The sequence below is a fragment of the Ostrinia nubilalis genome, chromosome 14 (assembly GCF_963855985.1).
Source record: "Ostrinia nubilalis chromosome 14, ilOstNubi1.1, whole genome shotgun sequence".
In the NCBI taxonomy this organism is placed as follows: Eukaryota; Metazoa; Arthropoda; class Insecta; order Lepidoptera; family Crambidae; genus Ostrinia; species Ostrinia nubilalis.
The window spans coordinates 349132-374604 of NC_087101.1; the positions used below are offsets into that span (position 1 = coordinate 349132).

General features: G+C 37.1%; 1 protein-coding gene across 1 annotated transcript; it reads left to right on the plus strand.

Moving 5' to 3' along the window:
• Positions 1-825: 825 nt before the first annotated feature.
• Positions 826-14332, plus strand: LOC135078282 (uncharacterized). Its single transcript, XM_063972880.1, has 6 exons — positions 826-999; positions 7611-8014; positions 8458-8757; positions 9860-9976; positions 13713-13829; positions 14203-14332. Exons 1-6 carry the CDS (start codon positions 997-999, stop codon positions 14330-14332), a joined length of 1071 nt encoding a protein of 356 aa, XP_063828950.1. The 5' UTR covers positions 826-996.
• Positions 14333-25473: the final 11141 nt, after the last annotated feature.

The window sequence follows — 25473 nt, forward strand, 5'->3', positions numbered from 1 at the left end:
CGGCTACGATAAGTCTTGTATCTTAGCCTCGTTGTAGAAAAGAGAGTAATGTTTTTTGTTTGTCTATCTGGACCATTGTAACCTGTTAGGACCAATGGGTTGAGTTCCCTATGTCGAATTTATAGCAAACTAAGTGAAAATGCATCCTTGGACCACAACGTAGTGTCTAGATGGGTACATACAACACAACGCTAGTGCCTTCGATTTAGAACTGGCGTGGCCTTTGGGACTCGTCTAGGCCCATGAATCCTCTAGTCTTTGCAAAGCCCCACCACCACTTTACCACGACTGGGCCCGGTGAAGAAAAAGGTATCTTTCTTCTTCATTGTAACCGTAATAGGCTAGTTGCCTAAAAAATTTTTTTTAGTCCGTAATGTTTAATATCAAAAAATATTGGACACATATATTTTTATTTGTCAATCTAACAAATAATTACATAGTTATGGTGCGTTGAAGTTGCGCACGACGTCACGACGTGCGGCATTTTTAAGCAAGCGTTGACGTCACGGGCCTCTTCTTATGAACTTTGGCGCGCTATATCTCTTTAAATTTTCATTAGTTTGAAAAAGTGAAAAATACGTGTAGAGTATTTTTTGATAAGTTAACTGACGGACTAATTAAAACTCTTGCTTTTTGACCCAGGCAACATCCCCATTATGGCAGATGACAGATGTAGGATTGACTATTGCACTACCAGCGTTCTCAAGTCTCCTATGTCTGTGTACGGTGGGCACTAGGAAGCTCTACTAGAGAGTTGCAACTTTGGTACCTTTATAAAACGGCATTACCCTCCAAGCGTGATATAAGGTCCATTGTTAAAGCAACACGACGTGTATGTTTTGGTGCAAGTAATTATTCCAGTCAGTGTACCTGGCGGAAAATTGTCGTTTTCACCGCAGCAGATGCGACAATGGAAGTATCTTGGAGATATTATAAATAGGAGGCGCACGCGCCGCGGGCCAGTCACATGGAGAACATGTCATTATACGGATAAATATGGTGAGTAATACAAATTAAATTACATTAAAAGAAGTTATTGCACCGTATAATTCACAGTAGTCCACAACTCAACCACTGCTTAATCAATGGAGCACCACTATAAACGTCATCGGAAATTGTATTTAGCAATCTTCAAGCCAGTCGAAGATAGTGTATCATCAACAATAATGATGTGCACAAAACCTGCACAAACTTATCTATGACTACTAAGAGACAAAATATTAAGCTGACTGAAAACGTATAATACAAAATTAGTTTGCCTGGATTTATTAATTTTGTAAAGCTACGCTCAGAAAACTACCCAAGACAGGGCAAGGTATGTCATATTATGTAGAGTCATTGGGTATTCTGTAGTAGCTCCAGCTTAGCGACAGACACATAATTTGCACATGGTAACAAGTTCGCATAGATTTACTGGCCCAGTAACAGTGCGGCACCGATCCGTCACGCATGACATGACATAAGCGGTGGCGACGCAACACTTTGTTCCCACGGCGCGCGCCGCTTTCGCGAAGGCACCTGCGAATCTGTGCCGAGGAATGTCGCAATAGAAACAGATCGAGTAAATTCATTTCTAGCTAAGCTATTGAGTAATATAAGACACTGAACAGGTTTTTAGTAAAGTGCCTAAATGACCTGAACAAATCGAAGGTTTATTTTAGATTTCCGGAAGTATACGTAAGATTCTGTATCCGTGCATCTACTCAGGCCCCTCTTTCCCACTGGGCAAGTGCCCAAAGTGCCCAGTGGGCTCGTGCCCAGTGTCCTTTTTCCAGATGATAAGGGCCCCCCTTAATCCTTAAAATTCTTAAGTGCCTAGGGTTAAAGACGGCCCTGTATCTACTAAAAGCACATGAATGAATAAGTACGGTCCGTGTTTAACACGAGTATCTCTACCTTAGATTGTCATTTGTCCTTTCTACTTTTCTCAGGCAGTAAGCTGTAGATATTAACTACACAGGAGTTGTGGTGTGAAAGAGAGATGGACGCATTTGCCTAATCATATTTCAGGAAGCTTGCTTGAATTTGACATTCAAATCAGAGAAAGTAAAAAGCTCGATAACTAATGTGGACTGTCTTGCACAGTTGCACAGGATAGTGTTACTGGTTACAATTTTATTAGATTCGTGCCAAGCAGTCCGATGACATAACCCTTATAATTCCAGCCGCGATTAGCTTGTCAAATCTTATTAATGATGTTTTTGTTGTTTATTACAGATACAAGTCGCATTTTCTCACATTGCAAATTGCCTATAAAGATTTCCAATATTACAGCTACTAATCGCATCCGATATTGATAAATAACTTTTATGGGTCATAGACGCACATACCATATCTACTTCATATCTTTTCTAAGAACGAAATAAGTAATTTTGCTAACGAGCGATAATAGCCTATAAAAACATTGTAAATTCTGATTAAAATTAAAAATCGAATTCAATTTTACATCACCGTTTATCAATTACTTATCTACCTGCAAAAAGGAGATGGAGACGAAACGTTCTTAAATCGAAATCTACAAGAAAAGTAACATTAAGTATGTAGGTACTGACTAAAGATGATTCAAGACTGATAGGCTAAGTAACCAAGCTCAAAAATGTCTGAAAGTTGTTCACCAAGTCATAAAACTAGGTACGAGTAAGCTCTTCGCGCGCGAGAGCCCATTCTCCAAGCGCTGCGCAAACGTCGATCTCTGATAACGATGGATGACGTGACCCAGATCTTAAATATTTGGCAAGCAGTTAGAGGCCTTCTATTATTCTCTCGCCTCATATCATTAATCAACCGTCAGATGATAGATACATCTATTTAAAACAGGCTCAATCAATACACTTATCGATCAAGCTTGTGTAAAGCTTTATTGTGTGCAAGCACCTTATAAGCTTTTGAAGATTGATTATTTTTATTGTTTATAAGGGATGAAAGTTTGCTGTAACGCTTATTTATGTAATATTTGCGATGGGAAATTCTATTGCAACACACTCATGTTCTTAAATAAGCCCATTTCGCGTTGCACAACGTCACTATCAGCCTCATAAATTTGTCGAAACACGTCCTCATCACCTTTACACATGTTAAAAATGCTTCCGACGCCTTATCTCGACTTGTGAATGGCCATTCATGCCGCGGCTCTATTGATTCCATAAAAGTTTCACCTTGACATTTCCATAGCGTTATGTAAAAAGAATGTCGGAAAAGAAATAAACGCAAGGATATACTCGTAACTTGGAAACGTCCGAATTCGGCGAAAACGATAAATTGTCGGATGTAAGTTATGGTGGTTGCGCACTAGAGCGGTGAACGTGGATGTCGTTTACCCGATGTAAATACCAATAAAACCTAACACGTAAATTGAAATTGGTAAAATACTACTAAGCACCGTTATTAGGACCGCATATCTCTGTCTACCTTTATAAGAATAAGAATAAGAATAAGAATACATTTATTTGCTTAAAACACGGTATATACAGATGTTACACAGAAAAATGTTCAGTCATGTTTTGCTTACACGAAGCATGCAAATATTAATTTTGGGCCAAAAACCCAGTCATGTTAAAGGTACATACATTAGTGCTAAATATTGTTACATAATTATTATATTCAAAACTCTCGGTCATTAAGGAACTCTGTGACACTATAATAGTTTTTACTTTTAAGCCATCCACGCAGTTTATTTGAAAATTGGCTAGAATTTAATGTTTTTATGCTTTTTGGTATTTTATTATATATTCTAACACACATTGCTACACAATTTCGGTTATATTTCTCAGATCTAGGTATGACTTCCAGGACAAGTCTATCTGGGTCTCTGCGGGTTCGCAAATTTATATCGCAGACTCCTTTGAACAACGTAAAATGTTTCTTGACAAAAGTACATATTTCTAAAATATACAAAGACGGTAATGGTAACAAACCAAACTCTAGAAATAAGGGTCTACACGATTTGTCGGATGGTATCCCAGCTATAGCTCTAATACATTTTTTTTGCGCGATGAAGGCTCTATTAAAATCTGTACTATTTCCCCACGCTATGAGGCCGTAGCGCAGAATCGATTCAACATAGGCATGGTAAGACTCTAGTGCTGTTGATATATTAGTCACTTTCCTAACTTGTTTCAATGCATATACAAACCGATTGATTCTTTTACAGAGATCATCTACATGTGCCTTCCAATTAATGTCTTGGTCGATTGTTATACCTAAAAATTTTGTTTCGGATGCCTTCTTGATTTTTTTTTTATGTGACAGGAGGCAAACGAGCAGACGGATTGCTACATTTCCAACATTTATATTTAAATCAAAATTATATTGTAAGTGTTTGGATTGATTAAATTGTATGTAATTAGTTTTATTCAGATTAATTGTCAAATTATTGTTGTCAAGCCATTGGATAGTATTATGTAAAGTATTGTTTATGTCAATTTCGTGGTCCTTAATTGTATTTATTTTTTTGTCAGTGGTTATAATTATTGTAATGTCATCAGCAAATAGAATACATTTATGATTTGTTACGTCAGATAAATTATTTATGTATAATAAGAATAGAGTGGGTCCCAATACACTCCCTTGTGGGACTCCACTCTTGTTTTGTCTTTCGTCAGACGAGTAAAATAAAAGATCTTTATTTTTAGTTAATCCGCTAATGACTACTGTCTGTTTGCGGTTTGATAAGTATGATGCAAGCCATGTATACGCAGGCCCCCTAATGCCAACTTCATGAATTTTGGTAAGTAGTTTCTCATGGGAGATATGGTCGAATGCTTTCGACAAATCAAGAAACAGTGCAGTAGTCAACTTATCGTCATTCACACTATTTAAAACATGGTGCATTAGCGAATAAATTGCTGTAGAAGTATATAGTTATAAAAGTTTCCTTTAATTCACGCTAGTAAAAAATAAATGTGGTTGTTATAATAACTAGGATAGGACGAGGATTCTAATAAATAACGGGAAAACCCAGACTAAACCTACCAATAATTAACTCTACGGTCTGGATTTCCGTCTTGTGTGACGCGTTCAGCTGCTCGTAAGGACCAAGAAAACTTTAAAATGAGAGTCCAGTGGGCCGAGTGTGAGTTTACATCAACTGTTTGTGAATTTGCTCACTAGTGAGCGCGTTTAAAAAATATATGAAAATTTTAGTTCTTGAACGTTTCCGCTAGGGGCGCTGTACAATCCGTCATTAATGTCATTTTTGACGCGCTCTCAGCCCACTGAGGTCCTCTATGTCTAGTGTGTGGCCAGCCTCACGCGCGGAGCCGGCCAGTCGCTTGCGCAACGCGGCTCACTTTCACCCAAACAGTAAGCCACTGCGCAGTGTCAATGCGCTCCCCGCTATGACCGCGCGGTGACTTGCAGCTTAAGCTCAAGTACACTTCTCTACGCTTAACTCTCGTAACACGTATGCAGTAGTATGCAACAGCTTGTTTAACTTTCCGCAATCACAAATAAAACTTGCCATGCTAATCTATTTTCACATGATCAAAATGAGAATTGAGAAAGACAGATAATTTTCTTCTATTCCGCAAAGTACGATATGGCTCCGTCGAAAGCCGATTAATCATTAATTTAATATAACATTATACTTCTAAAACACCAGCTACGCATTTTTTTTTCAACAATTATGTATAGCCTGACCAGGAACATAAAAACCCTCGCCATGTTGCGGAAAACTAATGGTACTAATTTCTTTTAATGGCAACAGTAACTGAAAACTTCATTGACATGTCACCTTGCATGTCAGTCTATTGCTGTCAAAGTGTAAACAAACTTTATTTTAAATGTGCGCAATTGATTTTGTGAATTAAATTGCTAAAATCTTTTTATAGTCGTGAAAGAAAAGTGGTTCACAATGTGTTAAAGTATTTGTCGAAGAGAAATATTATGGGTTCGGACAATATTTTCATTGAATAATGTTTCCGACAAAGGTTGTCAAATTGACTGTCATGTTTATCGTATAGTACAGTCCACTATGAAAATTAGCTGTGGTTTGTTTCAACTACCTATTTTAAAATTTTCTGTCACTTTCTAAGTGTTGAATTTTATGGAATTGGGAAAGAAGTACCGAGTTTGAAGCGTTCATGACCAAACATTGCAGTTGAATATTCAAGTTCTGAATTTGATTATTGATGAATAATAAAATAAATCCTACTAGCTCGATTGATGGTTTCATTTAATTTATTTAAACCAGGTTACCTATAATAATATTTTTTGGTTAATTTATGAAAATATCATATTAGCCCGTAATCCTGAATCCTGATACATAAAGTTAGCCTATTAATTTAACACAGGTACGACTGTACTCAGTGTTGCACTATCAAATGCGATTGACGCGCCTCTATGCCAGGGTTTTTATGTTCCTGGTCAGGCTATAATACGTCATTATTTGAAAACGATAGCAATTAGATATTGTGCGTTCATCACAACCAATTACAATAAAAGGAAATTATTTTGATCAAATACGCAATGACACGTTTAAATTATTCATGTTGTATTAAATTTTTTGATTATCAGAGTTCTAACCTCATTAAATAATATTTATAAGCATACACAAAAACTATATTACGTAAATTATCTGTCATCAAATCAAAAACAAATTTTATGAAGGCTAGTTTCACTGAACTTACAAAAAAATATAATTTGATTATTCTGTTCAAATGCGATAAATTCGAATCATTTGATAATTTAAGGCCATGTTTCCAATCCAGCTAGCAATCCCGATCAAACGTAAAGATAGAAAAAGCTTGAGCAATGAAGCTTTGACCCTTGGCCCTAAAGATCGCCTCCAGCTTTCACGCGGCGCATTGTCGACTTACAGCCTTCGGCGCCGTGGGGGGTAGAATCACAGGAGCGAAAGTTAAATACAATAAATCTGTGGTATTACACCATTTGCATCGCCCAGTAAGCACTATCCGAGACTTACCATAGCTGTGTTTAGTAAATCGTTTTAACTTTTAAATACATTTACACTTATTTCTTCTAATGCAATTGATTCCAATCAAGTAATTATTTAACTTATTTAATAATTGTATCGAGAAGTCAAATCAATCACGTGTTGATTTTTAATCAAGTCACTAATTAGGAGCAATCAGTGATCGATAAATACAGTAGTTTATGTGCTTCTTTACTTTGTGGCACTTGTTCGGTTGCTTTCTTCCACTAGTTCTATGAGGATGATTATTTTCTAATATTTTCTCTCGCAAAATGTATTATTTTCATTAATTGAACGATTCATTTCTAATTGTTTGAGAACATAAGATACTAATGCTTTTCCGTCGTGCGTTAATTTGTTTTAATAGTTATTATTAAAATTTATCTATTTTTATATTTAACTTATGAGACATTGCTAAATAATACTTAAGCTTAAAAATAAATTAATTAAAAGCATTAATTGTCTTTAAATAATAGCATTTTACTGACAGGTTTTCGGTAGGTTACGTACTTACAAACAGACTCGATCTTTACACCATTTTTTACGTTTTCAAAGCGAGAGTGAATAGGTACTTACAGGGCAGATATGTACCATCCTAGACTGCATCTCACTTAACACCAGGTGCGATTGCGGTCAAATACCTGCCTTGTCTAACATTAAAAAAAAACTAACTTCCTAGCTAATACTCATCGCCCTGGTCATCGCGACAACAGCCGGCCACAGAGTGACGGAGAGCCTCGAGGACGTCCCTCCCGATGCGTTCAAGAACACCACCACCCTGTACCCAGTCTCCAACATCACCAGAAATGACAGCAAAGAAAAGAACAAGATCAACGGAGACGCCACCGTCTGGAAGCTGGAGACAGCATTTGCGGAATCGAGCTACGAAAAAATGACCAACAGCTCGGAAACAGAGATGGAGGCAGTGAAGCAAGAAAAGAAGATGAAGAACATGAGTGAAGAGTTCAAGCCGAGTCCACATTTGGGCACGTTCTTTGAAGACGACAGCTTGGAGATCATCCCCACGAGAGCCACGATCGGAGAGTTCAGACCATTGAAGAAACCTCCATCAGGATTTGTGAGGTAAACTACTACTCTTCTAGTTATGGAGAGTTGATTTTTAGGAGACTATTTATGTATTTTTGTGATAGGCAGTATTATTTGATTTTCTACGTACAGATAATATTATACTAAAAATATAATTAATTCAGTTTTGAGAAAGTCAAGAATTAACAAAAAAAATGTGAAAAATACAACAATAATGATATGATTTATTACACAATAACAATTAAAAATAAATACGAGTAAAATGAAATGAAATAACGAAAACAACTGTACAATTTTTGCGATTTGCAAATTTTCCACAAATTAATTTAGTAAACAATTAGTCAAGAAATAACCAACAATAATAATACTTAGCTTTTTCGCTTTTTAATGTTTTCCTGGCCGTAGCCAGTAGGTAAACGTAATCATTGTGCTATAAATATGACAATAATATTAAAAAGCGAAATCTATTTTATCCACAGCTTCCAAAAGGACAACTTCAAATCAATCCTCTACAGCCCCCCAAAAGACGTGTTCAGGCAGCACGAGTTCCCCTACAAGATCGAGGGCAGCGTCCTCACCAGGGGCAAGAATTCCTGGAGGCCGTCGGAGGGCCTGGACTCCAAGCCCACCATGGAGGCCCCCATGAGAGTCCCGGCAGGAGGCCTGTACAAGGCCCCGGTGCAGGAGGCCTTCACTGAGAGGCCTGACGACGAGGACTTCGGCCTCAACTTTGACGATTTGAAAGATAACCACAATAACAGCGTGGATGTTAAGAAACGGTAAGTCTCGTACGTTGGACCATTTGATGTAGGTAAGCACTTTAAGCTTGTATGAAATAAATACGAGTGTTTTTCCAAAAAACTGTTTACAAGTCGACTGCTGATTGCAGATTTTATCAGATCACATAAACGAGGAAAAACATAAATTATGAATGCGTCAATAAACAAAATAAGGAGTAGAGTGCGAAAGTAAAAGAGCGTAATAAAGACTGCGCCTGCGCGGGTCCTTTCACTGCCAACCGGACGCTGAATTAATCATTTTGATGCTAGGCTGGTTACACACGAGTTGAACGTTCAAACGACGCGACGAAAGGGCACTTTTCAATACATCAAACCTACCTTGGGCACTCCTAAACATGTATGGATTTGTCACATTGGATGCTGTCTGCGGTCAGGTCAAAGTAAAAGCAACCCCCATTAGCTATGATTACTTCTACTTTCAGTCCTGTAACATCGCCGTTCTGTTAGAAATATTTTTCGATTTCTGACATAGCATCTGAACTGGGAAAAATCTAAGAAACCAATGGTTTGACGATGATAAAGATATCTCAAAATATCATATTCACTGTATGTATACTACTAAAGAACGGAAAAATATTTCATGCGTTTAAATTATCGCCTGGCAATTAAACGCCCCGTGTGCAGCCGCCTAGCCCAGCATGAGTAATGGCCGGACCTCTCTAAAATTCGATTCGGACTTATAATCCGCACTCAAATACCTTGTTAATGTGTCATGTAATTTCTTAAACGTTGCTCTCGATATCTATGCAAAGCGGTAGTAATTGCGTTTAAGAGTTTCCGGTCAGCAAATTGCTAACCGTGTATTAGATACGAGTAGAGCTGAAATGGTTGTAAGTTCGTACTCCTGGTTGTAATTGATACCATTGGATAGAGTCGAGCAAGTGGTTTAACAATAACACGCAATGTTTTCTATGCATAAACAATATAAAATCACTTTTCCAAGACATTGGCTCAACTCAGTTGAAAATGCCTGGCCATGTCAGAAATAAATATTTTTTGAAAAATTATAAATTACACTATCTGTTAATATTTCTAAGGGCCAAATGAGACCACAAAATGCAATAACCAAAAATATTTTCAGAGTGAACCCATGGAAGAACCTACTCCGCCTGGTGACAGCGTTCATTCCCGTGGGACTCATCATATCTGCGCTCACGCCAAACATAATCACTGTGGAGTCTACGGGGCCTGAAAGCCAGTAAGTCATCTCTGTGGTATTAAGTCACATTATGTTCATTTTCGAGCAGGAGGCGGAGAAGGAACTACTGAAATTATTTAACAGTAGGTACATACAGGAACAATACCTCTACATATTATGTAAATTTTTATTGTAACTACGTGTGTAATCTTTGCAATTCACTGAAGTTTATAGCTTTTAAACTTGCTGAATAGATATTGATGAAACTAGTTATAGTTGTTACAGGAATAAATGAAACGTTGAAGAATGAAACAGATAAGCGAAATAACTGAAAGAGCGTCCATTTCTCTATCGCTAATAATTGTGCAATGCCCAAGTTCAATAAATTTGTACACTGCACGGTGTACATTGTCGACACAGTAACATATAAAACAACACTGTCAACAATACAAATCGGTTGCTTGAGGCAAATAAATAACACTGTTTGTGCTTCAGTCGCATGTATAGAGCCAGTTAATTTGGCGAGGCGATTTGTCTAAAGTAATCGTGCTGTTATACAAGCGCTGCGCATGCGGCCGCGGTTACATGTGGTCGGCGCCTCGCGTGGCGTGCGTCCGCGCATTGCCCACCACTTCCTCATATCGGACTGATTACGCGCGGATACGATACCGATAGGGTGACCAGGTTCAGGAATGTGATAGGACAATATGGTGCTAATTGAAACATTATTCTCCTCAATAAATCTCCTAAAGGGGTAAAACGAGATCCACGCGTACGAAGTCGCGGGCGGCTGCTAGTTTATGATATTTTCTTTTTGTGCTGCTTCTCAGCACTAGCCCATTTGTTGTCCCGAAGCAGTGGTAGAGTTAAAGTAAAACTGGGACGTGTAAAAGAGCTTGTTATAAGCCTACTTGCAAAATTAATTAATTTAAAATTTTATAAGTCACTATTCTATGGTGATGATGAAACAATAAGAATGACAAGGCTTAAGGAAGCGAATAGTCCTTTTATGGTAGAGACAGGTCGATCATGTTGACATGTCGACGATCTTGAATGACGAAACTGGGAATCTAAACTCCATAACCACTTAACTATCAACAAATACAGCAGCGTAAAATTTGAGAATTTGGCACTTGATTGTTGCAGTTACGAGTAATTAAAAGGTTGACCAGATTATTTACCTAAGACCACAGAATAATAATAAGTACGTACAGAAGTTTTACTTCGCGAAGGTATTTAAAAAAATGTATGCTCAATGTCATTAACAATATGGTATAATTTAGCCTGTCTCAAGAGTCAAGCACCATTTTGTTGACAAACGTCAGTGATCGGCACTGCGCCGAAGCTATAGGGCTGACTTCGGTAAAATGATGTGACGTGAGGTGCCAAACTGCGGAAAATGGCGGAGGAAATACATGATTTAGCATGAATTATCATGAATAATATTAACTACTTATTTACCTCTCAATGTGTTGAGGCAACTTAAAAATATTATTATTTAGGCAGTTAAATACTGCACAGTATTTAGTACACCATTTTCTTTATTTTCTACCATCCATCATACACAAGAATACGCGTGCGTGAGTCAATGTTCGCTCGTATGTGAGGCCTTGTCGAATAGTATCCTGTAGGTGGGCCATCGTGCGTGTTTTGTTTTCGATGTAAACTCGCGGAGATGAACAGGCCTGCTAAGACCAACAGTTGTTATGCTAATTGATATCAAATTCGTTATTTTACATAACAAAACGTTATGTACTAAGTATCTAATTATTTTCAATTTATTTGTTTCATTAACGTTAAAAACGCTTCATTGCTTTTTTATTTAATTGCGTTTCCTAAAATCATTAACAATGAAAAATTCGGGATTCTCCCTAACAATTACTGAGCTCATGGTCAGCCCATAACACCCAATTTGTATGGGAAGCGCGCGCGTCGCCGCTGGCTGCACTCAATGCCACGATTTTCTTGGATATTTCATTGGCATGTGGAAACTAAGTAATCATCATTCATGCCTGTCATACTTGGAAAAGTTTCGTTATACATCGGACATGCAAATTATACATTTGTAATTGATGCACTTTAATTATTGTGCTCAATGGAGCACATTTTGTTTGTTTGTTTGTGAGCAATTTTAGTGCAGCTTTACCAAAAAATCTTGATTATTATTTTTTATTTTATTATTAGAAAAAATAAAACGATTTACTATTTTCACTTGTCAAAGAAGAATAAGATCACTATTACTAACATTCAAAAATAAAAGCGTGACTATACGAGTACCTATACCGTGAAAATACATTTTCTTCAGTTTTGTCAAAAAATGGTTTTATTTAATTTAAAATTACGATTTATTTATCAGAATAAGTAGGTACGAGTATATTTGGCTATTGTTATATTACACGCAGTAGCACTACCGAAGTACTGTGTGAATGAAATATTACTTTCGCATGAATGACACAACATCGGTCGGAAACACGGTTCTATAATGTATGTGTTCGCAATACACCATAAAGACTTTTTTAGCATTTCGTTAATAAGTTTAAGTTGCATAACGCGCGCACGGCACACAAACGTTTCCAAAGCCCGCATGAATGGACGTGGCGCAGTTACGTGCGCAAACGCATGTGCGAGTGTCATGCGGGAAACGCTCGCTAATTTATCGATCGACCTAGAAGTAAAACAGTTATTTTGTTCTAGTTAACAGTTTAGTATATTGAGGACTTAATATTGTATTTTTACATAAACATATAGAGGGGTCTAGTAGGTCTCGTAAACCGCGGAGGATGTAATTAATAATACTTAACTTAGTGTCAGAGGGAATTCCCTGGACTTGTAGTGTGTTATATTTCGACTTTCCCAGGCAAAAAAGTAACAAAACCCTGAACACTCTTACTGAATTTAACATCAAGTTAACCAATATTATACTAATGCTTAAGTTGAGCACAAAAATTGCTAGCAATTTCAAAATAAAGCCTCTCAAAGCGCGCACGCGCCGCCTAGCCGGAAGGACGCTCGTTACACAAGCAGAAAGTCGGCTATGGAAATGACTCGTGATACTGACGCCTCCCGCAGAGCCGCTGGCTCCGGGGCTGTTATTATAAACATGTTTCCATGTTTAAGGAAGCATTCCGATAGGAAGTTAAATAAGTGTCAAATAACTGCTAGCCTAAGGCTTTAACTACGAGCATACGCAATCGTACAAACTTGCTAATAAACGGCTCCAGATTGCTGCCGTTTTGTAACTATAATTTAAACTAAGTTTCTGTAGTACGAGCCTGAATGCGTTAAATACGAGTATATTGAATCTATTTATTTATTTAGGGACAGTGCACAGCACAATATCAATTTAGTATTTAGGTAACAATATGTTTTAGTAACTATGAACAAATGGTCTACCATAGCCAGCATCAGTCACTAATTTCAGCTCTGTGAAACAGAACATGTTTCTACTGAACGGATTTAAGGCCTATGCAAACCTGAGCGATATTCGCTGCCGCTGTGGGTAGAGGTACATACCGCGCGGGTTTCGCTCAGGTATTTAGTATCAAGTACCGCGGCTAGAGCGACCTGAGCGATATTCGCTGCCGCTGTGGGTAGAGGTACATAGGTAGACGGTAGCGAATACCGCTTAGGTCTGAACAGTATTATTACCGCATACCCACTGGGTTTTCTCTGCCGCAGACGGTAGCGAATACCGCTTAGGTCTGAATAGGCCTTTACTTGTAACAGTTTAACAGTTGCGACATGACGAGAACCCTACACTTCCATAGTGGTCTAAGCGAGGGTGTATTCCTTCCAGGTTCCCTCACCAGGTGTTCCGCAGATCGGACAGCAGCGCAGCGGAACTGGCGCCCATCAGCGAGCCCTGCCGCCGCCGCCTGCTGTGCGAGCTGCACTCAGATAACAACTACACGGCGTGAGTATCAGCAATAGTGGCTTAAAGACGAAAGAAAGGAGCAAAAAGTGGACGAAGTAAGAATGGTGAATGAATGAAGACATGAAACAGAAACCACAAAAGCGGTGATGAATGGAGACGTGTGATAGAGATTCCAAGAGAGGTAGGTAATTAAAAAAGTATGAAAGAGAAGGGCTTAGTGAGCTTGGGAGCAGAAGTGTGATGAAGATGACTCACAAATAACTCTATTAAAATAGACCTAATGAATGACAAAATTAAAACCAATCCTTTTTGGATTACGATATGATTGTGAGAGAACCAAAAGAATAGATATAGAACTATTCTTCATTGGTTGACATGAAGTTTGATGTACCATATCCCTGTATTCCCCCAGGAGCCAAAGCCAGCGCGTGCGCCGGCGCCACTGCCACCGCATCCACTGCGAGGAGCCCGAGGCGCTCGCCAGGATGCTGACGTGGCTGCTCAGCCACCGGCCCGCCGACAACAGACCACACCAGACTTGAGCAGAGAACTGACAGCTCACTCACTACTTCACGTCCTTCGAAATGTTGTCTGCACATCTTTTACGGCATTTCACTCCCAAAATGCTAGTTACGAGTACATATAGTATAACATTCTTGCAATTGCAAGCAAATGCACTTACTATAAAGTCTCATCCCATATAAAGTGTTTCTACAAAACTATCACTCTACCAAGCTTCTTGTTGTGATTTTTTTTATTTGAGCAGGAGCTGTAAACATATTTTAAACTTTCATGTTGCATTTTTCACTATAAATTCACTATCACGGGATTTGGCAACAAAAACACTTTTTTTAAGAGCTGTAAATCTTTATATACCTACTCTGTAAAACATTTTAAGAATTTCAATCACATCATTTCTTTCACTTATTCTACTGAGTATAGTCAGGTAGTGAGTAATTCTTAAACTATTCGATTACGCAAACATGATCGTGAATGGGCTGTTTATAAAGTGTTAATTTTAGGAAGTTTGAGTTGACATGTAAGTGAACATAGCTTAGAGAAAATTTAAAAGTACCTGAGAAAATGAGAGAGTACCTAAAGAGAAATTACCTGAGTTTTTAAGACCTTTTTATATTTTTTTTATTAAAATTGATGTTGATCTTAGTAAAAACCAAGATGCATTTTTATTTAATAACATGACCACCAACCAGATTGTACTTATTTTTTTTAACTGTGCCTTTATACTACTTACATTATTTTTCTGTTATTATAACACAAATAAAAAGCCATGTATTTTGAATGACTCAAATTCAATCTCTCTCAAGCACACCAGACTTGAGTTTGACACGAGAATTGATTTATCTATTCAGAATTTAATGACTGAAAATAAAAATCAACAGCCTCTATTATTTTATTACTTTTTTGTAGCATGAGCCATCCTATTTTATTCTGCAAGTATGAGCTAAGGAAAACCGCCTCAATTACACAACCATCTTCCTGCCCTGCAGTCGTAACAAATACTACTGAATCCTTAAACATCTGACATAATATTCGCGTTATGCGGCATTAGGCAGAAAGTCGTGTCGCGCCTAACGACCGCCGCAGGGTTGGCAGTGCACGCAAATTAAACCAACTAGTGTCCAACAAGTAGCAGCGTGTCAAATTACAGTTCTCTTTATCAATATTATGATCTACAAGATAGTATTAAGATCTGCATCGAACAAGATATATCGAGTTAGCTTTAATTAATTATACATGTGTATGTGTATAAAATATTGAGTTTTATAACTTTTTCTTATTAGTTGGGGAAGGGATGAAGCACTTTTAATACTGGATATTCATACAGCACCTGAACATTTCGGAGGTAGAGCTTTTTAGAGTGAAGATATGCTTATGTAGAGTGAAACCGTTTAAAAATACTTAGAATTAGTCGTACTATAGGAAAACAAAAGGTAAAAGTATGTTTATACTCGTAGGTATAGTGAGTTAGACGAAGTTGAAGAATCATTACAATTGTAACTAACATAATGGAGTATACAGGAGAAAGATGAATTTAGAATCCACTAAAAGACGTCGACGGCCCTGACATAATCAGTGTGAAGATGACACGCAATAAGACCAGCTCTCATCCACCGAACGTCCATTGTGCTGTTCCGATTTCTAATGAATTGTAACTATCTGTCCAAAAAGATATCATTTTTCATACCCAAAGTTCCGAAACGGAACAACTGTGATTTTGATGAATAATAACTTATGTAACCGCAGACAGCCGAAAATTACCTACATCCGAATTGTGAAATGTCAGACATTATTGAAAAAAATATGAATTGCTAACAGCCAAATGATCAGTCAAAAATTCGATATGATGATCTTTTAGAAAGAAATAATTGGCCTGTCATTTCGAATAATCAAGGCAATTTCAATAGCATTTGAAAAAATATTTGACGGAATAAAATATTTTTATTGGTTATTAATTTTATTTTATTTAATGTGAGAAATCGTATATGAGAAAATTCAACATGGTAGCTCTGGAAACATGAAACTGAACAGCAAAAAAATTGAGAGACAGGGGTGGCCAACCGGTCGATCGCGAATATTAGTCCAGTCAATTGTGGCAAGGCTATAAGATATGAAGAGATGGTAGATGGACAGGGTAATACTACCCGGTGCTCGCTGATTCTTTTGAGGCGAATGACATGCACCAGAAAATGTAAATAGAGACTGCGAAACGAAAATTCACGACAAAAGGTTTCTATCTTATCTATCATCATGGTAGACAATTCTAAATTTATTGTGCTCTAACCACAATTTTTGTTTAGACTCGTATTATTTGGGTAGATATTATCATACAATGCAAGGTTCCAAGAAAGACATTGATCTTCGCACCGCAGCGACAATAGCACATTGCACAGCGCTCCATTCTTCAATGCTAACCTCACTTAAAATTTCAAGCTTAGATCGAACTTCTTCGACGTTGATATAACCGACGTTACGTGACCTAAAATTGACACCGAGTCGATAATAATAACTTGAGAGGTGAATCTTAGTTAAAATCTGAAAAAGTTCAAAGAATAAATCGCCGCGGGCGCACGCTGTCGGCTGCAGTGAAAGCGGCGGCGGAATGCGATGACACTCGTTATGTCACTGCAGTCAGAGGTCAAACCACCTGTCGCCGAAATGACAAGCAGCATGCCTTCTTCCATTCTTAACCATAGCGCAGAAGGATTCAGTGGCCTCACAAGCATAAAAGTTACGAATAGGTAGTCTTCTTCTTCTTCTCAGTCGGTACACTCTTGTCAGAGTGGTCGTGGTCATCATTTTGAATCACGATTCAGAGTGATGTTCCTCGTAATACGGCGCCATTCCTCGCGGACTGCAGCTTTCCGGTTACTTTCGCTAACCGAGCACTTAGTTGCGGCCTTGATCTGGTCCGTCCATCTCATTGGTGATCTACCACGTGGTCTGGTGCCCACGGTAGTACGAATACTGAAAATAATCTACATAAAATTATTTCAAGTTTCGAGTATTGTGTAGTGAAAAAAACATAGCACGATAGTTATAAGCCCAGAACCGGACTATTTTGGAATTAACCGGAATATATTATGCCAGAGTTGGTATCTGCCTGGACCAATATTATGATAGAGGCATCTGTGCCAAACTTTGTGTCTCTGGATGTTCGCAAATATGATAAGAGAAGGTAATAAATTCCTCAAAGAATATTGAGATAGATTAGCTTAGCGAGCAGTAAGCCTACTGTATTACTATATAGTAGCGTCTCCTCATAAGCTTATCGTAAGATCGGGCACCAGAAATGACACGACATTGTGTAGAAAGGAATGTTTTTGGCGCGCCGATCTACATGAGAGATACGTAATTGATGTCCAAACCTTGTCAATTTTAATTGTAGCTGTAGGTCAGAGGTTGCCTACTGATATTTAACGTAAGTTTCTGACAAACAGCGAGCATCATTAATCATAATTAATCTTTTAAAAATAATGGATGAGTCAGAGATTAAAACGATGTTTTATTATGGTTCCGCCTGATCCCTGTATTAGCCATAGAATGCAAGTTGACTAATACGTAGGACAATAAATCAGGTTTTGTACCTTCTATCTATGACATCTTTTCGCTGTAGTTTTTTTATGCCGAACTTTAACAAATGAACTGAAGTAAAACAACAAAACTTTGGGTAAATATTGGAGTGTTTGTTGACAGATAAGAAATCGATCTAGCTAGACCTGGATCCTATAGATCTACACCCCGCAGACAGACTACAGACTAAGTCGTTGTAGAGCTGGGTCGGGCTCGGGCTGTTAATCAGTATGAAAGTATTAATTGTGTAAATTCAATTTAAGGCTTGGTATTTCTTCTAAAGTAGGTATTTCGCGCTGTCAAAATCTGCGCGCGCAATTCTTCGCCGAAAACAGCGAGTCAAAGAGCTCCCGCCACAATTTCCAGCTACACAGTATAGAAATACGCAGTTGGTTAGGTTAGGTTGACTTCCTTCCCTTCAAGCGTCACACTCACAACACTTTCTAATAGAAATCATATCCAAGTGATACAAATTAAAACACCTTTCAGACTTTTTGGGAATATATTCTAGAATCGAATAAATATAAAATATAACTGCAGAAGTAAACACTGTTCAAAGTGGCCGTGGCGTCGCCCGACCTTCTGGAAGTTCTGCGCCGGCTTAAAGAATTTCAAGATTACGTCACCCGACCTATCGGTAGGCCCTTGTGAGCTTGAGCGATTGGATTTTTTTTTTATGATAAGTTACTCTTAGTAGCGATTATTTAGAGCTTAGATAATAAATTATAGTTGTTGCAAATCACGAAGCTTTGCATGTGGTTAATAACATTAATCAGTATAGGTACGCATCAATTTTGTTCAGTCTCTTTGTTTATTAATAAATAAAAATATCATACTAAAATTGCAGAAACATATTTGTTTGTATTGGTCTGGGTGTTTTCTTTCTATAATATGTATGACGTATGTACGGGGTTCTGTACCTATCGAAAATTGCTATAAGCATCACACGCGGTTACCTGCGTACATCTGTGCACTCATGGGAGTTTAAGCAGAGGTCCCTAGAGTTTGACTTTGAGCTTTGTTTATAGTCATTACGAAGCAGACTGATGGGAAACTGCACTGTCTTGAATTCGAAAGGGTAATTTGACGGTGTTTGGGGAATTCTAGGAATAAATACAGAGTCTCCTCATTGAGATTGAGACATTTCAATTTGAGATTTCACTTGACATTGAACACAATCTGAAATGGAGTTTTCAAACACTTGTAAAAATAAAAAGTAATTAAATCAAAGGCACTAAGTAGTATTGATATCAACTTCGAAGAAAATGACTGCCATAATTACTTTCTACCCGTTCCACACGTCTTTCATGAATTATATTAAGGTATTGTTAAACTAAATTTCAAGTAGATTGAACCAAGGAATCACTTTGTCCCATACAAATTTTGCCCCCTTTTTTCACCCCCTTCATTTCATGACCCCATTTTGGAAAATCTTTTCTTATGAGATGCCTACGTCATAAAAAGAACACACCTTCCAACTTTCAGGTCTCTACGATATCCGTCAGTCATTTAGGACAAAGCATTTTTATTAGTTGTTCAAAACTCTATCGTTCCAGGTATGTCATTGACAGGAGGGCGCTACTATCTTAATGGGTTATTCATTAGTCCACTTGACATTTCAGAATCGTTTGACTTTAGATACCTAAGCGATTTGATATTCGGAGTCTTTTAATGAAATCAAGTTCTGAAATAACTTGAGGTGTTGTACCCGATCAAGCTTTTCATTGCAGGACAGTTAAATAGTTTTATTATTAGTTTCTTCTCTAAGTCTTAATTTGTCAGAGTAGGTAAAGGCTCCATGAGAGCAAAATTTAGCTTTTTAATAGTTTTTAATTTTTTTCTTGAAATATTTGACGCCTTGTAATCTCTCGTTAATATAGGTCCACACAAATAAAGAATGTTTGACTTCGACTTTAATAATTATGCTCTTACATAATTATAAATAAACTAGCTTTCTGCCCGCCGCTTCGCCCGCGTGGAATTTTTTGGTTTTTATATAACTTATTACACTCAGATATAATGTGGCTTTCTATTGGTGAAAGATTTTTTAAAATCAGTTCAGTAGATCCCGAGATTACCCCTTACAATTTAACAAATATACAAACACACAAACTTTACCTCTTTATAATATTAGATTATAGATAGGTAATTTGAAACCCTATTTTGTTTTATTCTTTTTTTATTTTAAATATTTCACGATCCAAACTAATATTTACTGTAAGTAAATGCTAAATAGTAAATATTAGTTTGGATTGTGAAATATCCTACTAATATTATAAAGGCGAAAGTTTGGATGTCTGGATGTCATGATGTCTGGATGTTTGTTACTCTTTCACGCAAAAACTACTGAACGGATTTTGTTGAAACTTTACAGTATTATTGTTTATAACCCAGATTAACATTATGACGATATGTGGCAAATAAATTTCAATAAATAAATAAGACGTGTCTAAAAGCGCCATCTATCGTCATTGGTTAAAATCTACAGCACTGGACAAACTACGGTATGACGTTCGTAAATATTCATTCGGGGGAAACCGTGAAACGCCATCTATCAACATGGGTAAAATGAGGTAAAACATCATATCTAACGGGGGTAAAACGAGGTCCACGCGAACGAAGTCGCGGGCGGCCGCTAGTTTATAATAGGTAGCTTTCCCTCCGCAACCTTATTGGTATTCCATGTATGTGTCTTTTAACTGAGTTCTGTTAAACATTTCATGTAAAATTTGTCCAATTATAACTCTATTTACATCTGCATCTGTAAGCAAGGATTCATGTTCTCCAGCCCAGATGCCGAGTAAACAGAATCGTCTTTCAGTGACGTGCAGCTGCCCCTATATTTGACCCACTGACCTAATTTTTATTTATTTATTTGTGTCAGTGTGCTCTTCTAAAGAGTGAAGACGATTGTATGTAGGTACTATTAAAATGTAATTTTAACTCATTGGTTTTGTCTCATATTAGAGGAATGTATCATGAGTAGAGTCTTAGTTTAAAAGGATGCCAACGATTTAAATTTCAATAGGTAGACAAAATTCAGAATTCTTAATTATCAAAAATTTTAGCTTTCTCCAGTAACACTGGTATTATTATACTGTGACTCATCAAAGTCATCATTGTCAAAAATATTGACAAATCGAGAACTGTCACGGCCAAAAAACTGGCACGCGTCCGTCCTCCGTAAGCGCCACCGCGCGACTGATTGAGATTGTCCAAGCCGTCATGGGCGATTTTTTCCACATTTTTTAACATAGTAACTAAATAAGACGCAATATAAAAATTTCATCCGTTAAAAGCCCTCAAGTTATTTCTGAACTTTAGTTTAGTAAAAGATTCAGAATCTCAAATCGCTTATTTTAAAAATAAAACCATTATTAGAAAACGAATAGAGGTAACTTTGGGAATTTATTCTATCGAGTCAACTTCATCAAATCGTGTTTCCATCCGTTAATAGCCCTAGAAAATATCCTCAACTATGCCCAAAAAAAATCTTAGCCTTTTATTTTACTGTTTAGTACCTCAAAAATGAAAAATGAAAACCTCATTTTAGCCATTTTCTCTGTTACCCGGCCTTAATAAGAAATGTAATTAAAAGCTGATTGGTGAAAAGTTTTATTCGGGTTAAAAAAATATTAAATTATTTTAGTTGTTCCGTAACCACCACCAAATAAATAATATTTTCGCAAGTAAAGAATGTGAAAGGTGACAGCCGGTGTTTGCATACGAATTTCGCTGGGCGCGCCCTTCCGTTGTGCTTTGTCTTGGGAGTTTGGGACTGGTTCATTAATATGTTGCCACCAAACTGGTGTTCTGCGAGTGGTCCGGGACACGCCCGTGGTCATCTTATGCTCAATGATATGGAGGTGTAGCCAGGGCCATAAAAGGGCGGTTTTAATACCGACATTACTTTGGACACTGATTACATAAGTCTCATATAAACACTTTACGTAGGATTTCACCGTTCGTGCCTTCAAAGGTTTCGTACGTATCTTTAGTAAAATTGACAGAATATCGCCCGCACACGTGCATGTTATGGCGGTTTCGGCGCCATAACGGCCAAGTGCAAGACAATAAAGCAATGATGACGCTTTTCCCCTACGGAAACTTCCACGCAGTGAACTTCTTTGACGACACTTTTCATTTTAACTTTCGAGTTGATATTCTCCTTGTGTTACGAAGCAGATAATTTTCATTATTTTTCAAACTACAATGGAAACTTCCATGCCTAGATTTTAGAAAATATTTTGGTTGGAGGATTTGCATTATTTATGCACAGGCATACTTTCCCACACATTATAATGTTGCATCGGCTTTTAATGGGACTATTTCTAATATTTATGTCTATTTAAAATATTTTGCATGGAAATGTATGCAAACCTGACGATCCCTGCGAAATGTTAAATTCTTTTCAATAATGTTGCCATCCGAAAGTACTAATTTATATTCACTTTGATATAATGTCCATTCGTTTGATCGCATTATAGCAAATTAAACGAACAAAACAAAATGAAACTTTATCCGTATGGATACTTTTTATCAACTTTTACTTTCAAGTTCTAGTTTTTGAAAGTGAAAACGAGGTATTTATTGTTAGTAAAAGTATAATTGAATTGGAATAATTATGATACAATTAAAACTAAGAGTAGTTTTAATTAATTCACCTAGTTTTTACCGTGAGATGAATCCACTGATAAATATCTATCTTGCTTTTATCTACGAGCATTTTACTATATAATTTGCTAAGATAGTTAAATAAACATTATCCTGCGCCATTAACGGTTCTGAGTTGGAATTTTGACAGAATCATCATCAACAGCCCTTTACAGTCCACTACTGGACTATGAGCCTCCTCCACTATAGTGGAGGGTTTTGCCATAATCCCCACGCTTGGCAGGCGGGTTTGACAGAATAATCGTACGTTATGAACTGTTCAATGATAACGATTGCTTTACACAATTCCACCTCTGATTCTGATTTCAGGTTGCAGGATTTGCGGAAATATCGTTTTCTATGGTCAGAGGGAAACTTTTACACATGAGAACATCATCCTTTTTCGAAGTCGGTTAAAATAGGAAAGTCGTAGGGAACAATTTTAAATAGGTATTTAATGCCGGTAAAAACCTGATCATTAAAATAGCTAATATCAAAAAGTAACCGTGACCGTTTAATACTCGCAGTATACATTTCCCAGTTCATAAACTGGTAATGATAATCGCAAATAAAACCCTTCCTTAATTTTTATTATAATTTCATTCGTCAATTTAAAAAATATATTTTGCAACAATTATATTTAAAAAGAAACACTGCATTAGCACCAATGATTTTAGAAAATCATTGGACATTTCATTCGAACATTATTTTATTTGAAAACTTAATTTTTTACTAAAATATTTTTTGAGAAATTTAATGTATTGGTATCTTTTCCAATTTTCTCTCTTCTAGGAAGCTAGTACCTACTAAGTATTAATTTGATAAAGTCATAAACAATTGGGTTTCACCGCATCGCTGTCTGTCACTAAAAAGAAATTGTTGCGGTTTATTGTTAGCCCGGAAATGATAGAATCCATTTTAAATATGTCAGGTGTTAGAAAATAAGCATTGACTTATTTTTTTCCAAATATTATATGAATACAAAGAGATGGACGTAATTTGTTTCAAACGTTTAGTGCACTTCCACAACTTGATGAATCTTTTAAGTGACTTAATAAACGCGACTCGTTGACGTCTTGTAAGTTTCTTCGTGATCTGGACTAACAATTAAACATTAATTGCCGTTTTAATTAATATAAAAAAATATTAAGATAGTTGATTAATTTTCAGTGCATTTTCTCTTGTTTTTTCAGTATTTTCTGTAGTGAGAGTGTAAGTGTGAAGTAAATCTGTATTGTAGTAAGATACTGCTTTATTTCATTTAACTTATGATCATAATAGATTTGATAAAACATAATTGATAAAAAAACTCCATGTTTAGTTTTCGACTAGCTGATAAACAGTGCATTTAAAGTAACATAAATTCAGTCTAGGAAGCAAGGTAGGTAGTGTAGGTACCCATGTGATGTCATAGATAGCATGTCATGAGTCCGGAATACAATCAAAAGAAAAATAGTACAGTGCATAACAATAAATAAATTAACTGGTAAAGTCCACATGCGTATACCTATAAATCTACTTCACCCAATGGTCATAAGGTTTCACTTGTAGAGCACGCATTCTATTGCGTCACGCGCTGCCGCTGCGTCTACGCATCGAGCCAGATTTGTTAATGAAAATATCTTAATTCATTTAAAACAATCTAAACAGACTTAAAATATTCACGTAATCAACACGATAGTATGACTTGGTGACAGTTTATTTATATTTCGTTCATTTAAATGAGTAATTAACTGTTTGAATTGGGAAAAATGGATAATATTTTGACGAAGTAACACCAAGCTTCAGGGAGATTTCTTATGTTTCCAAGGTTCTGGCAGGATAACATTCGATTACGATCAATACGAGGTAGAGATCGCTAAGGCCCAGAACAGACGGTGAAACGCAACTGCAACGAAACTGCAACTGCTAGTTACTTTTGAGTTGCATTTAAGTTTCTGCCATAGCGTTCGTTGAGAGACCACACATGACGCGATCAGTTTGAAACTTTCAGTTGCTTCGCGTTCGCAAACTTAGATGCAACTCAAAAGTAACTAGCAGCAGGCCTGTTCATCTCCGCGAGTTTACATCGAAAACAAAACACGCACGATGGCCCACCTACAGGATACTATTCGACAAGGCCTCACATACGAGCGAACATTGACTCACGCACGCGTATTCTTGTGTATGATGAAAGAAAATAAAGAAAATGGTGTACTAAATACTGTGCAGTATTTAACTGCCTAAATAATAATAAAAACACAGAATGTACTTTTTTAAGTTGTCTCAAGACACTGAGAGGTAAATAAGTAGTTAATATTATTCATGATAATTCATGCTAAATCATGTATTTCCTCCGCCATTTTCCGCAGTTTGGCACCTCACGTCATATCATTTTACCGAAGTGAGCCCTATAGCTTCGGCGCAGTGCCGATCACTGACGTTTGTCAACAAAATGGTGCTTGACTCTTGAGACAGGCTAAATTACACCATATTGTTAATGACATTGAGCATACATTTTTTTAAAATACCTTCGCGAAGTAAAACTTCTGTACGTAGTACTTATTATTATTCTGTGCTAGCAGTTGCAGTTTCGTTGCAGTTGCGTTTCACCGTCTGTTCTGGGCCTAAGACACGTTTACAAGTTGTCGCACAGTTTCTGTTTGCGACTTCATGAAGACTAAATCTATAAACCAGTGCTTAAAAAGTACGTCATATTGACTAGAGTAGAGATTACTTGACAATGCGATCAAACGGGAGTGCATTGCGGTGCAAAGATCAGGGAAAGAAGGCTTTTAAAAAAGAAACACGCATATTCTATCGAATGCTTAGTTAGTAACTCTGTCCTAGCGATGACAGTGCTTATGTTAGCATTTCTTCGCCAACATAAAGCTAAAAGTAATTGCGTAAGAGCGGTTGGACACGGAAACGTAAAATAAAAGTTGACGCGATTCAGGTC